The 20,636-nt window shown below is 25.2% G+C and overlaps 1 protein-coding gene across 1 annotated transcript in view; it reads left to right on the forward strand.

The window, feature by feature from the left end:
* LOC100213389 (fibronectin type III domain-containing protein) overlaps positions 1 to 20,636 on the forward strand; it is a 49,322-nt gene that overhangs the window by 9,509 nt on the left and 19,177 nt on the right. Inside the window, exons 3-11 of the mRNA XM_065818356.1 lie at positions 469 to 658; positions 796 to 1,079; positions 2,839 to 2,941; positions 5,423 to 5,637; positions 5,753 to 5,891; positions 5,967 to 6,118; positions 6,206 to 6,481; positions 10,137 to 10,799; positions 18,299 to 18,372. Of these exons, the coding sequence (XP_065674428.1) occupies positions 469 to 658; positions 796 to 1,079; positions 2,839 to 2,941; positions 5,423 to 5,637; positions 5,753 to 5,891; positions 5,967 to 6,118; positions 6,206 to 6,481; positions 10,137 to 10,799; positions 18,299 to 18,372 (2,096 nt within the window). The remainder of the gene's footprint in view (positions 1 to 468; positions 659 to 795; positions 1,080 to 2,838; positions 2,942 to 5,422; positions 5,638 to 5,752; positions 5,892 to 5,966; positions 6,119 to 6,205; positions 6,482 to 10,136; positions 10,800 to 18,298; positions 18,373 to 20,636) is intronic.

Raw genomic sequence — 20,636 nt, forward strand, 5'->3', positions numbered from 1 at the left:
TAGATTATTGGCTTTCAAAAAGAGCTATAATTTTTAAAAATAAATTTTGGAATCTTAAAGTAGTTACAATTTCTGTTCCTAATAAAAAAGTTTTTAAATGATTGTATTTTCTATAAGTGCGTATTTCTTCACATTCAATAATTCACAGGTTTTAAACAAAGTTGAAACACAATTTGTTAAATGTAACATAAAGTATTTATATCACTGAACACACTTAGTAAATGAAAATTTTTGTTTCTTGCTGGGACAACTGGCACCTGCTGGGACTAAAAACCTTTTAAACCTAAAAACTATAAAAAATAATACTTTTAAATGTTCAAAAATGATACTATATAACAAATATGTATATACTTCACTTGAATTTTTATTAATTGGTTTAATTGACTAAAGTTTTAGTTTTAAGAGAGTGAAGACATTTTAAATTAAATTCATATAATATTTTAAATATTTTTTTGCATATTTTAATAGGTGGAAAATTGACTATAATCAACATAAAAGGAAAGTCTGAAGGTGATTCTAACTTCTATGATACTGGAAGGTATCGATGCATTGCGACAAATGAAATAGGAACTGTTTTTGCTGAAATTTTTATCAATGTTCGTGTAATGGGTGTCTTTAGTCCAGGTTTTCAATTTGAAAATGAGCCAACTAAACACAGGTTACAGGCTTTTTTTATTTTGTAATATAAAAAATATTACAATTAAAAAGTTATACTTAATTCTTTTATATTATTTAAAAAAAAAAACTGCTGAGATTTTTTGTTTTTTATTTTTTATAAATTCTTTTTAAAATTAGACCTGTTATTGGGCAAAAGTTCATTGTACCTTGTCCTAATCACAAAAAAGGTTATGGCACTACTATTCGATGGGGTACAGTTAGCAATGAAAGAGTAATAGACTATTGGTTGCCAGGTTACAATCCTCGTGTATTTCAAATTTCAACTGGTTCACTTGTGTTCAGTGTTGTGCTTGAAGATGATATCAAAGAGTCACGAAACTCTGGTGGTCCCCGTTGTATTTTAATGAACTATGGACTCACAAGGTTCTCAAATCAGCAAGTTTTGTATGAACCATATGATAGTAAGTTAACTTTAGATATATATTTTTTAAAATATACTGATTTTTAAACAAATTTTTAACTACAATAGAATAGTAAAAATGTCTGTAAAAAATATTATACATAAGCATGGCTTGTGATGAAGAAAATCGCCGAGCGTGTTATATCACGCTCGTAAAATTATAAAATGTTGTCATCGAGCGCAATTATGCGAGCTCAGGATCAGGGCCAGGAAAGCAATCTTGAAACTTGATAATTGCAGAAGACTGTGTTTATAAAAAGCTTTCTTTTTGTTATACGACTTTCATTTGTCAATGTCTGAAGTAGTATTTATAACAGCACATTTATACTACTTCAACAATGTAATTTTTTGTACTTCCCAACTTCTTGTTTTTTATTTGTGCCAAATCGCTATTTTTTTAAACTATAAATGGTGGAAAAAAAACCCGCAACCAAACTAAAACGCAAGTGCTTAATAAGTTCCTATTATAGTATTGAGGAACAAATTCGTGGCTAAAATTTTTTGCTTTTGTTGTTTTGATATGTATTTAAAACGCTGTTAACTTATGTTAAAATTTACGGTTAACGGTTTTTATATTTCTTGATATTTTTTAAATAATTAATTTTTTTCGTAAATTAATAATTATTAAATATATTTTTTTATAATTTCTTATTTAAATAACGCTTTTTTTTATGGTCAAAAAATTAGTATATTATAACACAAGAATAATTTGAAATTCTTCTTCAATACTTTTGGTTGTAAGTTAAACAACATTTTCCCCCTCAACTGTTGTCAGCGGTATACATTATATTAGTTTTAACTACGTCATTAAAAAAAATAATTCTATAGAAAAAAAGAATGCTGTAACATTGCTCAAAAAACGATTATTTTACTTAATTAAGTTTTTTTATATTAAGTTTTTAATTTTTTTGTAAATTAGTATTTGTAATTGTAAATTTCATTTACATTTTTTTTTAACTTAACATTTTCTTTAACTATATCAAAACAGCAAAACAAAAACATACAGAAAGCGAGTGATGTAATGCTTATATTTTATATAAGTACTTCTTATTATATTTATATTTTATATAAGCACTATTTATATTTTATTAAGTATAAGGATATAAGTATAAGGAAGTCGGAGTTTTACTGGTAAATCAACAAGATTTATCATTACCTAAAAAGTTTAATTACAAATATTTCATAAAAAAATCATATAAAAGCTTATTATTTTTTCCGTCCCAAACTTTTGAACGAGCATGATTTTATACTCTCGTTATAAGCTGAGCAAGCGTTGTTTATCGCGCCTAGAAGGTTTAAAAATACCGTTAATGGGCGTGTTTTACGAGCACAGCACGATCGCACCCACCTCATCACAAGCCCTGCATAAGCATTCATGCATGCAGATCTTTCAGTATTCTCATGTAATAAAATACCTTAATGTTTTTTTCTATAAAATTAAAAAAAAAATAAAAATATAACAATATTGCTGTAATATTTTTACAACAATATTGATGTAATCAATTTTTAAAATTCTAATTTTAGTATAATCCTTTTTTTTTTTTAATTCACCTCAAGGTCGAGAAGGCCATTTTTATATTTGTCTTATTTTATTCACAATTGTTTTAAATTATTTATTTTCTTTATAGCAGTGAATTGGCGAGTAAAAAGATAATAATTATTTATGATAGAGTATATAATAAGGCTACTGTTAAAAAGTTTTTTTTACACTTGTTGAAATGTGTATAGTTTTTGTTTAATAAGTTTATTTTATTCTACAGATAAACAGGAAACAAGGAAGCCAGAGCTTCTAGCATTACTTGATCCTCAAATGATTGCTCCAATTGAGTCAACATATTCAATGATATGTGGTGCACTTGGATTGTAAGTATTTTACCTGGGGCCATATTAATCTTTATCTGTTAGGCTTAATACGAAAACCCCGTTTCTTTTTTTTTCTTTTTTAGTAGAAAAAAAAAATTAAAGCAAATGTTTTAATTTTATATTTGTCTTAATGCAGTTTAATAAAATTTTTTTACATAAATAATATATTTTCATTTTCATGAGTTTCAATGAAATATTTGGAGCACCAGTCAAAAATTAAATATCAACAGTTACATCTCCCAGTGCTTTATTGGATTATTGGTTGTTTTTTTTTACATATTATTATTACATATTACATTTTTTACATTTTACCTATGTACTACCTGTCTTAACAAAACATGAATAAATAGCGGATCAAGGCTATTTATTATGTAAAGGCTAGTTGCTTATGTTTAAATTTTTTTAGCATTTTTAAGTAATATTGGTGTCATAAGTATAAAAATAATTTTGTGACTCATTACTATAGTCAATTTTAGTAGCCTGTGAAAAAAATAAAAAAATAAAAAAACTAAAATACTCAGTTCATAAGTTGGTGCCTAATATTTTGGTAACAAATATGAAAATATTTAAAATAAGATAAAAAAAATAAATAATAAAAACTAAAAAAAAAAAGACATAATATTAAAAAAAAGTTAATATTATGTAATAAGTAATTAATAAAACTTAAAAAAGTAAAAGAAAAAGTTAGCAAATAACTAAAAAACTTCATTAAAAAATTTTCATCAGCTTTTATTCTTTAAAATTTTATTTGGTTAAAGGTATTTTAATAGAATTTTAATGAGTATCCTATATGGATATATGAAAATCTTTTAGAATTTTAGGACTAAACAGTCCTAAAATTCTAAAAGATTTTTATTTGGCACAAGAGTGCATTACTTAGTTGACTGCAGTTCAGCAAAATTTTGCTTTGTTGTGCAAAGGTTTGGTTTGTTCAACATTAATGGAATAAACAAATGTTATATAGACAACTGAAATTCATGGAATGAAGCTGTTCCAACATTAAACAGGAAAGTTCGAATAAAATAAAATCAATCCAAAGTCCATTAAAAATTTATCATAGCAGCCTCTTAACATAACAAATATCATAAAAACTATTTGTTCACTACTCTTTTTGCTTTGTATCAGTATATCTTTGTATCGCCTTTTTACAAAATTGTTTATTGTTAAGGTCTGTTTTGAAATAAGAACAATTATGAACAACTTTTATGACAGCATTCATGTTAATCATCAAATTTTGTAGGCAAAAGTTTGGTAACAAAATGTTTACTTACAATTTAATTTTGATTAAGCACATAATAAATGTTGTGATTATGTGATTAATTTTCATAATTTTTTTTTGCTTTAAAAAAACATTAATTTGTTTTAAAATATATTTGTTATTCATTTCTCCTTCATAATTATGCAAAGATATGCTTAATTAAAATAATTAAAAATTAAATAGTTTTTAAATTTTCGCAGCAGTAAAAATAAATAATTAAAAGAGTAGCTTTCATAAAGTTATTCAAAATAAAATTTTTGAATGAATTAGTGACCTTATGCTTGCTATAAATGAATTAATAGCCGTGCTACGTGGGTATAACTCAGCATTTTATTTGTTTTTTAGTTGGTTATAAAATGTTTCTTTTTAATAAATTTTATTTATTACTACGTAGTTGTTTGGGTAACTTTTTTTGTTTGTTTAGGTAACTTTTTTTGTTTGTTTGGGTAACTTTTTTTGTTTGTTTGGGTAACTTTTTGTTTGTTTGTTTGGGTAATACCATTTTTTGCAGAACAACTTTTTGTATTACACCAAGATCTCAAATTGAAAAACTAGCCATTTAACAAAAAAAAATATTCACATTTATTATAAATATAATTAATGCATATATTTAACAATTAATTAATAATAATACGCGATCTGCAAATCTAGCTTATGAAAGTAATGACATGTTTGAAAATGTTTGAAAAAGTCTTTGTTAAGAAGATACAAACATTTTAAATGGACATAAGCAGCTTCTTAAATTTAAGGCTGAAAAGTTTCTAAATAAAAAGTTTAAACTTTTTATTTAGTCTATAAAAGATGAACTGATATATTTTGCAAGTTTTAAGTTTCAAAATGTCTACTTAAGTTCAGATTGTTTTTTTTTTTTTTTTTTCTAAATAAGCAAAGCAAAGAATAACAAAAAAACAACAATTTTTTTGTTTGTTATTCTTTACTTTTTCATAATAACAATTCTTCATATTTAGATATTATCTAACCTAAATTCTAAGTTGAAGTGTCTTGTGTCATCATCCCACAAGTGACAAAAATTTCAATATGATGTCCTCAATGACATTTCATGCAAATCTAAGTGTGCAAAAATAATAGTGTATATAAAAAAAAGTTTAAAATATGCTGTTTTTTTTTTAAAAAAAATTTCATTAATTAATTAAATTATAAATTATTAAAATATTATATTTTTAAAATTAGTTAAATTAAATAAATTTTTCTCATATTTTTAGTCCAGTTCCAACTTATCGATGGGAATATCAAGGAGTAGAACTTGTTCCATTAAGACCTGGTGGAAATGAATTAAATTTTGAGTTTTTTGAGTTTTTACCAAATCGTCTTGAGCTGCGTATTCGAAGAGTTACTCAATATTCTGGTGGTACATTTAAATGTTATGCATCTAACTCTTTAGGAGAAATTTGGACTATTGGACAGTTGTCTGTTGCATGTAATAATTATTACTTTTTTGAAAAAGGGTCTTTTACAAAACGGTTTTAAATTTAATGACATGTTTTTTTGTGTGGTTTAAAAAAAATAAATTAATTATATTTTGTTCATTTTAGTTCCACCAGTATTCAACATCTTTTTTCCTGATGAGATTAATGTGCCATTTGAAAATGCTTTTGAGATAAGATGTAATGCATCTGGATTCCCTGTTCCTACATTTGAATGGTATCATAATAGTACACAGCTCACTGTAAAGTAAGTTTAAACAGTTACTGTTCCTAGATTTGATTTACAGGATTCTATTATTATATATAAAAATAAATTTTTAAGAGATGCTCGAAGATCTTGGACTGAGAATACAGATAATCAGGGTTCTGTTCTGTCATTTACAAAAATGGCTTTCACTGATAATGGAATTTATATATGCATAGCTATCAATTCTCAAGACACTATTACTCAATCAACATTTATCAAAGTTCGAGGTATTTTATATGAATGTAATAATTGTTAGTAATCTGAATAGTTGATTAATACAACTTCAATATTTAAATAAAAAATTAATATTCTAGCCATGGCTCCTCTTTTTGAAATACCAGTAGAGGACCCAATTTATCTATTCCGAACTGCAGATATGATGATACACTGTTCGCCATCTGCAGGACCAATTCCAACATTTACATGGAGTAAAGATAATGTTGTTATTGCTGATGGTGGAAGGTATACAGTTTACCCAAATGGTACTTTACTAATTAAAGGTGTTTTAGCAACAGATAGTGGTCTATATAAATGTTCTGCAGAAAATCCTCTTGGAAAGGCAGAGAGTCAAGGAACCGCAATAGTTTTAGGTAATTTTTTTTTCTTTCACTTCTATTTTAAACTAGTTTTTTTTCAACACTTTCTATTCAAAACTTGATGATTAAATTGTTTTTTTGCATTCTACTGTTTCAGTGGTCTAGGTCTTCTGAATTGTTTCTAACTTTAAAAAAGAAAGTAGCTTTTCGAAAGAAAGTAGTAAATAAATCTTCTTGTTGTGACAGAGGAGTCTTTTTTTTTATTTCTAATTTAGTTGCTTCTTTTTTTTTTCACTACAAAGAATTAATTTTTATATTATGAATCTGTGAAAGTATGAAAAACTATCGGCAGAAAAGAAATCTAAATTAATCATGTCATTAACATCTTTTGAGAAGGAAACAATCTCAATAAATACTTACTGCGTCACAGCAACTATGGCCAAATCAGTCAATATATACCTGCATTGATTTTTTTTTCTGTGAAACTTTAAAAAATATAAATAATAAATTAATATAGTTATAATTAAACAATAATAATAGTTTAAATCATATAAAATAACTTTAAAATAAACAAAATCAAAAATGATTGACTATGTTATTTATTTATTAAATATGTTATTTATTTATTAAATATGTTATTTATTTGTTTTGTTGAAAATTGCTTATATATTTTTATTTTATTTTGCAATAGATTTTTTAACATTGTTTTAAAAATTATAGTTTAAAATCTTATGTGCGGTAGTAAGTTTAAGCCTGTGAAAGGCGTACATCTATACTATGTTAAGACATATTATTAATGCACAAAATACTAAAATCAGGTGTGTGGAGAGGTGTGCACATTATTTCTGACCAGGTTTGTTTATAGATCTCTTTGGGATAAAGAGATATAGTACAAACATTTACACAATGGTTCAAAATTTTAAAAACAACAAAAAGTGTTTAAACTTATTGCTGTTGCTTTAAGTGAGTTATGTAATGTCAGTCTTTGGTGGGTTAGCGCTGTAACTAAAATCATGTTAAGTTCCTTCACCACTAAACATCTCTGGCTAATTTTAGCATGTAAAATCTCATGAATGGAAATCAGCTGTCAAAATTTGAAACAAAAATTGAGACATGAGATTCAATGATCTCTGTAATTTAATGTGATTGATCAGGGGCGTGGTGGCTCTAAAAAGCCAGTGCGGGATTTTTATTAAAAGACCTATATATGCGGGATTTTACCATATATGCTTGATGTAAAGACCCATACGAATATATATATATATATATATATATATATATATATATATATATATATATATATATATATATATATATACATATATATATATATATATATATATATATGTATATATATATATATATATATATATATATATATATATATATATATATATACATATATATATATATATATATATATATATAATAACAACTGACCTTATTCTAATAAATCATTAATATAAATCAACAAGTTGAGATAATACTATTTGTAATTAATATTGTTTGTAATACATCAAAATAAAAAATGGTAAGAACACACGATGCAGCGATCACGTTTTTGTTTTGATTTTCTTAAAACACAACTTTACCGCAAGCAAATACGATTAGTATTTTATTGTTTGAAGAACATAGCCTAACACAAAATTAAAAATCAAAGATTTTAATTTTTCTATTAAGAGACCTTGTTAAGAAGCGTTACGCAGCTCGCATTTTGCCTGCGAAAAGGCGATTTGCAGTTTTGCGCCACGCAAAAACTTTTTATCTTTTAGAATATTTAAATTATCTTTTGATGTCGTTAATGTGACGTTTATTTAAAAGAAATAAAGTTGTAAGTAAAAGCATTTAACCGCAATTGTAAACTAATAGATCTTTTGTTAAAGATTTGTTTAATAATTTTTGTTGTTGTTGTTAAAAATTAGTTAAAAAAAATAAGATGTTTTAAGTTGTATCTTAAGGAATTAAATATATATTTCCTTTTAAATATAAAATTATTTTTAGTCATAATAGTTTAAAAAATGCGCGATTTATTTTGATGTAAAATATTTTACTAATAAGATATTTTGTTTATTGTTAATTCAATAACGTAAAGTTTTAATGACGTTCGTTTAATTTATGAAAATAAATTATGATCACGAATATGTTATTGGTAACTGAAAAATAACAAAAAAAAAACTCTTTATTGTTTAAAAACATTTTTAAAAAGAGTTTACAAATTAAAATAAGAAAAAATTTATTAACAGTTAATAAAATAACCAAAAACCAACTGTAAAATTATAAGAAAATAAACAAACATTATTTTACGTTTCATGAAAAAAATATTTTTTTCAAAATAAAATTTAGTTCATATTTGAAAAAAATAATAAGAATGATTTTTTAAATAAGAACTTAAATTTCATTTGTAACTTTTGTTATAGTGAGAAAAAAAACAACTGTTTGTTTGATTTTTAACGCGTTAATAAAATAACTTTAATTACAATGCGGTACTTGAAATAACGCAATATAACTTCTAACAATGCAAAATATATTTGCTGAGTTACTTTGAAATGCGTTACGCGTTTTCGCTACGCTGCGAAACCTCGTAACAAGGCCTGTATTACTATATAATGATATATATTTTAGTATATTATAATATAAATTATTTTAAATTTTATATAATTTTTTTTCTAAAATAAATATTGAAAATTTTGAAAAATAAGAAAATTTGTTTGTTTAATTCGGTGTTTTAACTTTTTTTAACATTTTTGCATAAACTCACAACAGCTAAAATGCCGCTCTAAAAATGGTGCCGTTATTAACTTAGTTTGAACATAAAAGTTTTTATAATGTAGTTTCATTTAGCAGTTCATTATCCTTTTTTTAATCTGTCTGAAGACAGGTTATTACGGAGTGATTTTTTTATTTACATACAATAATATAAACTGTATAAAAATAAAAAACTTTATTTATTATTAAAGAAGTTTATATCTGTTTTGAAACGTTACAAAAATGCAAAACAATAGTTTGATCCTTATTTATATAAAACTTAATTTAAAATTGAACACTAAATCATTTTTCTTAAATAAATTAAAACGCAATACCATTACCATATAGTAATTGGATTGCGTTTCTCATGAAAAAAATATCATAATACACCTCAAAACATCTACTTTGTTTTCAGAGCAATATTATTATTATGCAAAATACTAATATAATTGTGCTCAAAGTTGAAGACTTTAAATCAAGTGGTTAATAAAATTTAATTTGTGCTAACATAAATATTTTAAATGATTGTGGAATTTCTTTAAAATGTAGAAAAAATTAAAATTTGCCAAAAGGCCCATATTTAGATGAAATAGTGAAAAGCCCATGCGGGAATCCCGCTTAGCCTCTGGGGCCACCACGCCTCTGTGATTGATCCAGTTTGAAAGAACTGGAGTAGTCATTAAAAAAAAAAATAATTATGGAATAGTTGAATAAGTGAAAAGCAGTTTGTTGTCTGCATATATATATAGAGAGATAGAGATTTTTTGCGAAAATTTTTGTGTTTGTTTAAAATGTTAACATTTCACAACATTTTATTGTTTTATCAATTTCTTTTGAGAGACAAATGTTTTTTTTTTCCTTATCAAAACAGAGTTTTAATGATGTAATGATTGAGAATTGAATAAATTTTATGTAATAAGTTAGTTTTATATAGTTTTTAATTTTTTATATTTCTTATATTTAGAACCAACTGTAATTACCCATCCTCCTATATCTCAAGGCCACCAAATAGGATTTTATGGCATACAGTTATTTTGTGGTGCTTCTTGGGATACACGTCTAGAGCTTCGTATTGAATGGTACAAAGGTGGTGTTAGAATGGCAAAATTTGATGATCGTATCTATATAGAAAAACGTACTGCTGGACCACCAAGAATTTTATACATAAATAACTTAACAATTGATGATGCTGGTAACTATTCTTGCCATGCTTTTACAAAAGTTGGAAATGTTTTTTCTGAGCAAACAGCATTTGCAATTCTTACTGTTAGGGGTCCCCCTCAACCACCAGCAGGTGTTCGTGTAACTGGCGACTGTGGAAATTATAATGCTCTTATACAATGGACTAGGGGTGAAGAATTAGGAGCTGAAACCAGAGGGTTTTCTGTTGAGTTTTCTACCAACGTAACTGCAGCCAATGGTATATGGTATGGTGGTGTTGGTGACATTTCGAATCCAAATCCACTGTATCATGCTTATCCTGGTACACGTATCAGTTTCAAAATGACTCGTGAAAATCTTGTCCCAGGTGCAAATTTGATATTTCGTTTAAGAGGCTACTCAGATATGTTAACGGGAAATCCAAGCAGACCTTCAAAAAGTGGGCAGTGCGTAACACCACCAGGCCGTAAGTAAATTGTTGTTTATATATATATATATATATATATATATATATATATATATATATATATATATATATATATATATATATATACATATACAAACCTCAGAATTAGGGTTGGCATTCGTCAATGCCAATCTTAAAGTGTTTGAAGTCGACAAAAAATTGCCAACCTTGTTTCTATTTTTTATGGTAACCCCTTTGTATCATTTTTTTTTGCCGACCTCTAACAGTTTAAGGTTGGCAATTTATTTCTGACCTCATTTTTCCTGATCCCGAAGGTTGTATATATATATATATATGTCAGGAGTTCTTGACAGTGTTCATATATTGTTTATTTAGGCCTTAATTTGGGTAGAGCCCAAATTCCATTACAAACTGCTTGATATAATTTGTATTAATGTATGCAAAGTGCTTAACAATATTTAACTGAATAATAGTTTCCATTTGTTAATAACATTTGTTCTTGCTCAAAAAAAAACATGTTTTTTTTTTAGCAAGAATAAATGTTATGTAACTTAAGTTTTTTGATGTTATAAGGTTTCTATTAACATTGAAATATCTATTTTCGAAGGTTGGTTCCCTAATAAAATACAACTTATCTTTTTTATATTGTAGCAATTACTAATAAAAATAAAACTGATGTCTTTTACTTTAAAAAACAACAACAATGAAATATAATGGAATAGATAAGTATAATTACAATGTTTTTGTAAATATAATAATATATATTAGGTAAAATATTTTAAATAAATATTGATGTGGAATATGGTCCAAATAGTTTTGGAAATCTACTAGCTAAATGTTTTTATACTTTTAAATTGTTTTTTGATTTAGAGTAGATTTTCTAACAAATTAATTCTCTTATTTGTTATGATCAATTTTTTTTGTCACAATGCACACCAATTTTTTTGAAATATAAGCTTATAGTAAATTTCTTCAAGAATGTACCGCAAAGCCCTAATGTTGGTTACTTAACTGTCTCCTTGAACATTCCCAGGGTGTATGCTTTTGTATTTCACATTGTTATCAATTTTTTTTTAAAAAGTGTGCTCCAATTATCTAAAAATGGTATAATCCTGAAGGTTTTTTTTTGCAAATTTACTCAGTGGGTGTATTTTTTCACTTTATTTCAACATTGCTTCAATTTCCGTATGTCCTATACTGCATACCTCACTTACTATAGAAAAATTTTTTATGTACTACTGTCTTACTTCAAAACATTTTTGCTCTATAGTTATCTTATTCACTTCAGAAACATTTAGAAAAGAGTTGGCCATTTTACTTCATCTAGACCAAGGCTGTTTGAGTGAATAGTCATATCTCCAAATGAAGCCTAGTTCATTGGCACTTACACTTAGAGATGGCTATCCCAGGATCCTGAAATCCTGAGATTCCATTCAAATTTTTCATCTTGAAATCCTGGGATTAGTCTCCAAACTTTCCCAGAACTTCAGGATTGTCATAAAAAAAGTAAAAGTACAAAAATTACTTAATTACAAACTAATTTGATTTTAGGTTGTAATTAAGTAATTTGTACGTCATAAAATGTAAGTATAGGCTTAGATAAAGTAGATGTTTGGTTTTATAGCTGTTTATTCTCTTTGCGATGTTTTGTTTTTAATCTCTCTCTTTCTGTATGTTATCAAAAAACAAATTAAAAGCATTATTGGTTATCTGCAAAATATGTACGCTTAAACATATAAAAAATGTATACATAGTATAATATTAAAACTAATACAATATTAAAAATAAATAAAATTTTAGCGAATGCTGATAGGAAGATCAAAAAATTTTAATTGAAGGTTTACCTTAATTTTATTTTGAATTTTTTAATTCATTTTAGTTACAAATGTGTGCGTGATTTACAAAAGTTTTTTAAATATCAGTTTAATGAAATTATCAAAGTAAAGAAGGTTTGTTAAATAAACTTTAGTTATCACTATTTAAAGTAGAAATTGTTTTCTGAAGAGGAAGATTATATTCGAGATTCAAATGATTCATGGTTAATTAACAAGAACATCTGAAGTTGAAATTAAGCAAACAAAAATGAAAATTATTTACAAAAGTATGTAAAAATTTAGTTTGGTAAAGTCATCCATTTAATCATGGATTGCAAAACCCGTTGGAGCAGCATTTGGCTTATACTAGACCAATTAGTGAAGTTAAAATTGAAAAGTTATTGTGTTATAAAGACCCTTCTAGATTTAGAATTGGATGCCAACATGAATTATTAGATTCAGATGAATGAAAAGGAATGTAAAATGATATCTGATTTAGTAGTACTTTTGACTCCCGTTAAAGCAACTGTGGTAGCATTTTGTCGATGGGACACAAATTTAATTTCCTCTGACATTGCATTAGAGTTCATATTGACAAAAATAAAAGAACAACAATTGGTAATTGAAAACAATGCTTTGAGTCACCGAATTAAAGAGAGAACACTGTTAAGGAGCTTAGTATATCTTCATGGTCAGGTTACTTCATAAAATATCCCAAAAGATTTTTTTTTTTTTTATTTCCAGATTATTCACCTCCCCAAGGCCCGAGGGGGGCCACTACAGTCGAGGAGGCTACTCATTTTTTTTTTTTTTTTTTTAATTTTTTTTTTTTTATTAGTTGTTATTCGTGGTGCAACCCTCTCTCAACTCTTTAACTCCGAAACACGAACCTTGCCGAGCAAGGCCGCTGCACGGAGAAACTAAGTTGTATTTTGTACCAAATACAAGTATCCAAAATAAAAAAATTATGATAAACCTGATAAATTCTTTCTCAAACTCAGCAGATATAATAACAGCAGCAGCCTTAAGTAGAGGTAGTTGTGTTCAGTTTAACCAGGCTATTTTTAGCCGTCAATGTGATAATGTCAAAACAATCAGTGAACAATTAAATGAAGCAAAAGGAAAAGGATTGGCTAATAAGAACACAAACTATAAGGGTAGAAAGTATAACTTTAAAAATTTTAAGATTTGATCACCTTTAAAAATTGTATGATTATATAATATCTATATAGCCAACTAGTATGGAGTCCAAACAAGCATTCTCAGCCATTGGGTTTTTATGTTCAAAAAATTAAATATGATTAAGCAATGAAATGATGGACGCTTTGATTTTTTAGGGTAGTACTTTCAAAAATAAATGTAACTCATTTATATTTATGCATGTTTATATTATTTTTACTGTGTTATTATTTTAAAGTATGGTTTTATAATTTGAATTACTTAGGTTCGTTAATGAATGAAGTATTTTAGTTATATTATCATTAAAATAATCATTTTTAAGTGTTTAATGAGTGCGTAAAACGTTAGTTCTTTTTATGCTTTATTTCCTACAATTGCATTTTTTTTCTATTCAATCTCCAGATTTTCCAGGGGGACAAATTTTTCAATCCTGAAATCCCGGGACTGTAAATAGTTGAGATTTTTGTCATTCCTACTTCTACCTTCAGTCTTTTTTTCCAGCAAACACTAACCACCATTTGCTTTTGAATTCTAAAAACATAAACTATGAATTTGATGTTTAGTCATAATGCTCAAATTTGACTTGAAAGCTTGGTAAGTCAACTAAGAAAACAACTAGTTGTTCTTTTTTTTATCTATCTTTTCTATTTTTGATTTTTTTTTTTAATTTTTGTGCAGTTTATATTATGCTTTTGAATTTTTTCTGGTTTTAAATTTTTACATTATTACATTGTTTGGCTCTTGTAATTGGCTATGTTCTTTTTTTTTTTTTTTAAGAGTTTTTCCTATTGATTACAGTCCATTCACCTATATCAAGAGTATTTAAATAGTGATATACTACAGATATATCATTAAATAAAATTTGACAAAGTAATTAAAAAAAAAGTTAATTTTAATAAAATAGATCTTGATGTGCTACTAAAGTATATAAAAAAATTTTTTTGATTTGAAATCACTTTTTGCACAATTAATTAACAAGTCTTCCTGGCAAGCGCATGCGGTTGCACGCCTTGTTTGTCCACATTTAAAGTAATTATTTTAGAGAAACTGACTACAACAGTTCACGTCTTTTAACTTATACAGCATTTCAATAGTTTGCGGCAAAAAGCTAAACTTATCTATTAAAAAAAAAAAAAATTGTAGCGAAATCAAGTTTAGTTAAATAAACTAGAAAATTTAATAGTTAAAAAAAGTAAATTATAAAAAAAAAATTTTGTATAAAATTTTTATACAACTTCTGTATTTTTTTTTTTTAGAGTAGTTGTTGAAAAAAGAAATCTTTTATAACAATTAAACAACAATTGAAAGTTTTGATATGCAATTTATTCATGATTTTTATCAGTCCATATAATTAAGAAACTAATTTGCTATGTATGCTAGATTTATGAGAAATTTTGTTGATTTTTTTTCTTACATTTATTCGTTTTGAATGTCTTTTCGCTTTTAAAAATGTTTTTGCTATATTTGATGTTTTTTTCTTAATACTTGTATAATAAGAAAAAAAAAAGCAAATTGTTATTTATTTGTTAAATATATTATTTGATTAATCAATTTTGTAATGATGGAATAAGTTAAATAAAAGAATAACATGGTTTCTTTAATAAATGTATTTACCACATTTGATGCATGTCTGAAATTGCTTCTTTTATATTGCCCAATATCCAATGTTAATACGAGTTACTAGAGATTTTGAACATGTTAAACTCTGTTTAAAAAATGTTTTTAAAAACTTTTAAATAGGCTCCTAAACATTTTGCTAAAAAAGTTCAGTAAAGTAATAATGCCCACAAGCTTTTGGAGTATCGTCAATAACAATAGTTCATCTGGAAATAAACTATGCAGACTATTTCAATGAGGGTATTGAATCAACCAAATATTTTATATTTAAGTAGTAGTATTAATGACTTTTTATTTTTTTAAATAAAAGACTTTAAAAAAAAAGTTTTTTTACAAATAAATAGCAATTAGTTTTCTTGCTTTCTTGTGCATTGATAAAAACAGTAAAGTTTAGCAAAAACATTTGAAAAACAAATTTAAAAATTGTCCATGTTTCTAGTGGAAATTATATAGTATTTCCGTAATATACTGACTGAAAAAAGTCGCAAAAAATTGTATATCAAAAAAAGTTTTTATTTTTGTTATATTCTTATCAGCCATGGATTATTATTTTTTTTGAAAGCTTGACCACAGGTTTTTAGTTATTTGAAAACGCGCTGAAAAAGCCTGACAAAAGAAAGAAAATTATAAACAAGCTAAACAAAAAAATCTTAAAAAAAAATTAAGAAAAATAAAAATACTCAACTAATCTAACCCGAAGAAAACTAAAACTCAGAAAGTTATTTTTAATTATGTTTATATTTACGTTAAGGTTGAATAACTTTAAAACTTCAATATTTTCTAATTTTAAAGCGATAAAATTTTAAGTATTTTAATTTACACAATTAAAACTTATTAAAGATGATATTTAATGCGAGTGCATCAAATATCTTTTAGTTAGTTTTTATTAAATATCTTTTATTAAATGCAAGCGCATTAAATATATTAAAAAAAAAATTTGTTGTCGTGGTTGTTTATAAAATTAAGAATACAAATTGTTTTAGAAAAATTACATTTATTGTTGAAACAATACTTTTGAAATAAATAAAAGTTTTATTTGATATTCTTTAATAATTTGTTTAATAGCATTTTAAAGCTTTATTTAAAAGCGTTTAACCTTGTGTAAAAACATTTCAAAAAAGAAAGTTTACTCTCTAATGAAATGTTTTTACACAACATATAACAACAACAAAAAAATAACTTTGCAATGTTTTCGACTATTAAATTTATGGTTTCATCAAAAAGTTTATTGAAACAATCGTTTTTGTTGTTGTTTATAAAATTAACCATACAAGTTGTTTTAAAAACATTTACACAGTAAAAAATGCACTTGTTAACTATATAGTATCTTTCTATAATTTAAATGAAATTTTTTTTTAAAGTATACAATTGTTAAAAGCAATTTCTCGCTTTATAACATTATACTTTATTTTGCGAGTTTTTGAAACATTTTCAAAAATCTAAAAAGCCGTGGTTAAGTTATCACAAAAAAGAAATAAATGCGTGGTCAGGAATAGAGTGCGATTGCCTTTCCTGTCCATGTCTGATTTTTATCCACTTTTTTCCTTGACATGTATCAATTTTTGTAGTGAAAATTTATTATACAATTTTGGTATTGACCAAGACGACCTAAAATTATGAAAATAAAAACAGTAAAATATTCAGGTATATTATTTTTTTGACAACAATTTTCTTTTTTTAATATTCCATTTTTTTAGCTTATTTTATTAGATTTTTTATTTCGTCTTTAGTTTTTTTAGCTTATTTCATTTAGGTTTTTCATATAGTCTTTAGTTCTTTTCTTTCAGTATTGCTATTTTATTCTCTTTAGTTTCTTTTAGCTTTAAGAATACTTAAAACACTTACTATATAAAAATGTGGTTAAGTTGCCTAAAAAAATTACTGTAAGCGTGGACGAACAAGGCATGCGACTGCACACGCTTCCGGGTAAGGCTTGCATTAAAGAATTGTAAAAATCTTGTATTAAAAACCTTTTTAAAAGTTTGCAATTGTTGTTTGTTGCATGTCAGTTAGTGATTCTACTGATGCTATTGGGAAAATGAGATATAATTATATAATGAATGAAGTATTACTGTAATTTTTTTAAAACTGTTTATGTAATAATATTAAATAAACAGTTTTAAAAAAATTACAAAAATAATTCATTTATTAGATAGATAGAAACTTTAATTAAAATCTCAAAAGATCAATAAGGTGACATAATTTTAACCTATTAATCATGTACAAAGGTGACATAATTTTAACCTATGTACAAAGGTGTTATAATTTGTATATTATTATTATAAGTTAGTATTATTATTATTTATTAGTATTATTATTATTAATTAGCATTATTATTTATTATTATTGATAGATTTTGGTTATTTTAATTTTTGTTTTTTTTTACTTGTTTTCAATCTCTAAAATGTGTTTATTTTGTAGATGATTGCTAAAATGCTTTTGTAGATGATTACAGGTTTAGGGTCCATGAAAATCAAAAACTTTCAGATTTTTGTTAAAAAAGAGAAGTATTAAATTTAGTTTGTTCCTTTCAAAATGAAATTAACCGATTCAAACTCTCATGTTTTAATTAAATGCTTGTTTTTGTTTTGTTTTTAACGGTTTTTTATATACATATACTTGACATCTATACTAATGTATACAATATTAGAAATATTGTATGAAAATTAAAGTTATATTTTAAACTCTTTAATGATGTCTTTTAAAATTTAAATAATTGCCTACTCAAATTATTTTAAACTCTTTAATGATGTCTTTTAAAATTTAAATAATTGCCTACTCAAATTATTTTATTGAAAAAGTAAAATAAATAATTATTAAAATAATTATTTATGATTTTGAAATGTTTCCTTAAAAATAAATTAAATATTTTATTAAATAAAATAGTTATACTTTGTGATAACATTGTTTTGTTTTTTTGTTTTAAAGCTCCGCCAATGAATCCTTTGAATGTAACAGGAATAACAAAAATGATGCCAGGAGTTTTATTTATTTCATGGACTGTAAGTTATTTTTAGCAAAATAAAAATTGGGTATCTTATTTTTTCTTTGTTTAATTTATATTAGTTTGTATTCTTTTACTTTTAACAAAATAAGTTTATTGTTAAATATTTACTAAATTTGATTAGTTTGAATTGCAAAAAAAAAAGAAGAAAGAAACCATAAAACAAAATGGAATTTAAATTTTTTGGCTGTTTTAATTAACTATTATTAGATAACAACTAAAAGCCCTTCAATTTTTAGGAACTAATATACAATTTTCAAAAATTTTCAAGGGCCACCCAGAAAATGTTTTTAAAATTAAAATGTTTTTTTATAATTAAACATAGAAGTCTATTACAGTTTTAAAGTTGTTTATTTATTTTTATATTTAGAAACTGTAATTTCTATTATAAAATTTAATTGCAATTTAATATGCTGGTATATGACTAGGTGTGGTATGTTCGTCTAGTTTTGCTTTAAACCCATTTATATATTTTGAATCAACTTCTTTATCTGGTATTAAGTTTTGTTTGTTTGTTATTAAAGAAATTTTATCTTTGATTGTGTGTTAGTTCACTAACAAAATATCTCCTGTCAGAAGCCAGGCTGAAGCAAGTAAAGCAATTGCTACATTCAGTTTTTTTCTTTTTTTATTTGTTACATACATTTCTTTTTTCATACCAAAAATAAAAATAATTTAAACTTAATTTAAAAGATATGGAGGTTAACAATTAGTCAAAATGTGGAGTTTCAAAAATTTATTCAAAATTGTAGCTGAGCAAAGTTGACTATGTGACGGAATTTCGAATACAAAATTTCATTTAGAAAATGAAATGCTTCACTGAAAAACCCATGTTTTTAACAGATTTTGTCTCACCAGACCATAAATTTTTAAAAGAACGTCAAACATTTTGCAGCGTATCAACTTAAATTGAACTGGGAGTTAGATAAAATGGCAAATCGACTGTAGCAACTGAAGTAAAAGTCAATTTGTCATGTTTTGAAACGACTCTATACATACCCCCGATAATTATATATTATTTATAATAATTTTTAATGAAGTGGATAGCAATCATTTAATTTTTTTAATCTTTATAAAGACTAAATTAAATAGCACCATCTGTTGGTTTGCTTATACTTATACTTTATTTAGTCTATTATGAAAATGGTGAAATTTGTTTATGTTTATGAAAAATGGTGAAGTTGTGTTTAATGCTGTTCTATAAGTTATTTATCATTGAAGAAGTCAAATGATTTTAAAAATGTTTCAAAAAATTTATATATTTCCCAGAGACAAAAAGAAGAAAACACATTGGATAAAATGTTTACCTAATGCGAGTTTTAAAATGTTTAGCGACACTTTAGTGTATGATCAGGTTAGGATCAAAACTTCAAAAAGGTTAAACTAAAATAACATTTTGCACAATTTTTCTCACAGATAGATTTTTAGTTTATTCTAAAATTGCAAGGAACTTTCTAATGCTTTTTTTTTCTACTTTAAAATTTCTACTAGGAACTATTATTCTCTGTGACAAGGTGTATGTTACAAAAATGTTATTGTATCAGGAAGTTGCTGTTTTTGAATAACCAATGAATTCTCTTTAAAAAAGTGTTCTAGATGTTATGAAAACTTGTAATATGGGTTGTGTGTTTGATGGTTCTAAATTTCTTTTGAAAATGTTGTGAAAACCTGTAAACAAACAAATTCCTAATTTTTTTGTGATCAAATTCATTTAACTCTAGAATCAGTAAGAGAGTCAAATAGCAAAGCAAAGGCAATTATATGTGATAAAAATCTAACTCTAAAATTTTATGAAAAACTTTTTTAACTACTATAACTCTTTTGTTGTTTGACTTTTGTCCTCGTTATCAAAAACATAAAAAATAATAGTCTCAGAAAGCAGATAATACTTACAATGTTCTTCTTAATCACCCTAAAACCTCTGACATCTCAAACGTTATCAAGACTGATGATTTTGTCAAACTTGCTGTCACATAATAGAAATTATTTAGTATAAAATGTGTGGGCATATATTTCAGGTTCAATAATGATCTACAAGCTTCCTCGGAGATCTAACTCATAAACAAAGAAAGTTTTGGATTTTGACAATACAGCATTATGCATGAAAAAAATCAGAAAATATGGATATATTATCAATACATGTCACAAGGCATATCACAAATTATACACATGATGAAATAATCTAGCTGATTAAAATGCTATTAAGAGAAACACTTTTGTTACAGATATGTTATATTAGAAAAATTTATTATATAACTACCT

This window comes from Hydra vulgaris, chromosome 14 (assembly GCF_038396675.1).
Source record: "Hydra vulgaris chromosome 14, alternate assembly HydraT2T_AEP".
Taxonomy (NCBI): domain Eukaryota; kingdom Metazoa; phylum Cnidaria; class Hydrozoa; order Anthoathecata; family Hydridae; genus Hydra; species Hydra vulgaris.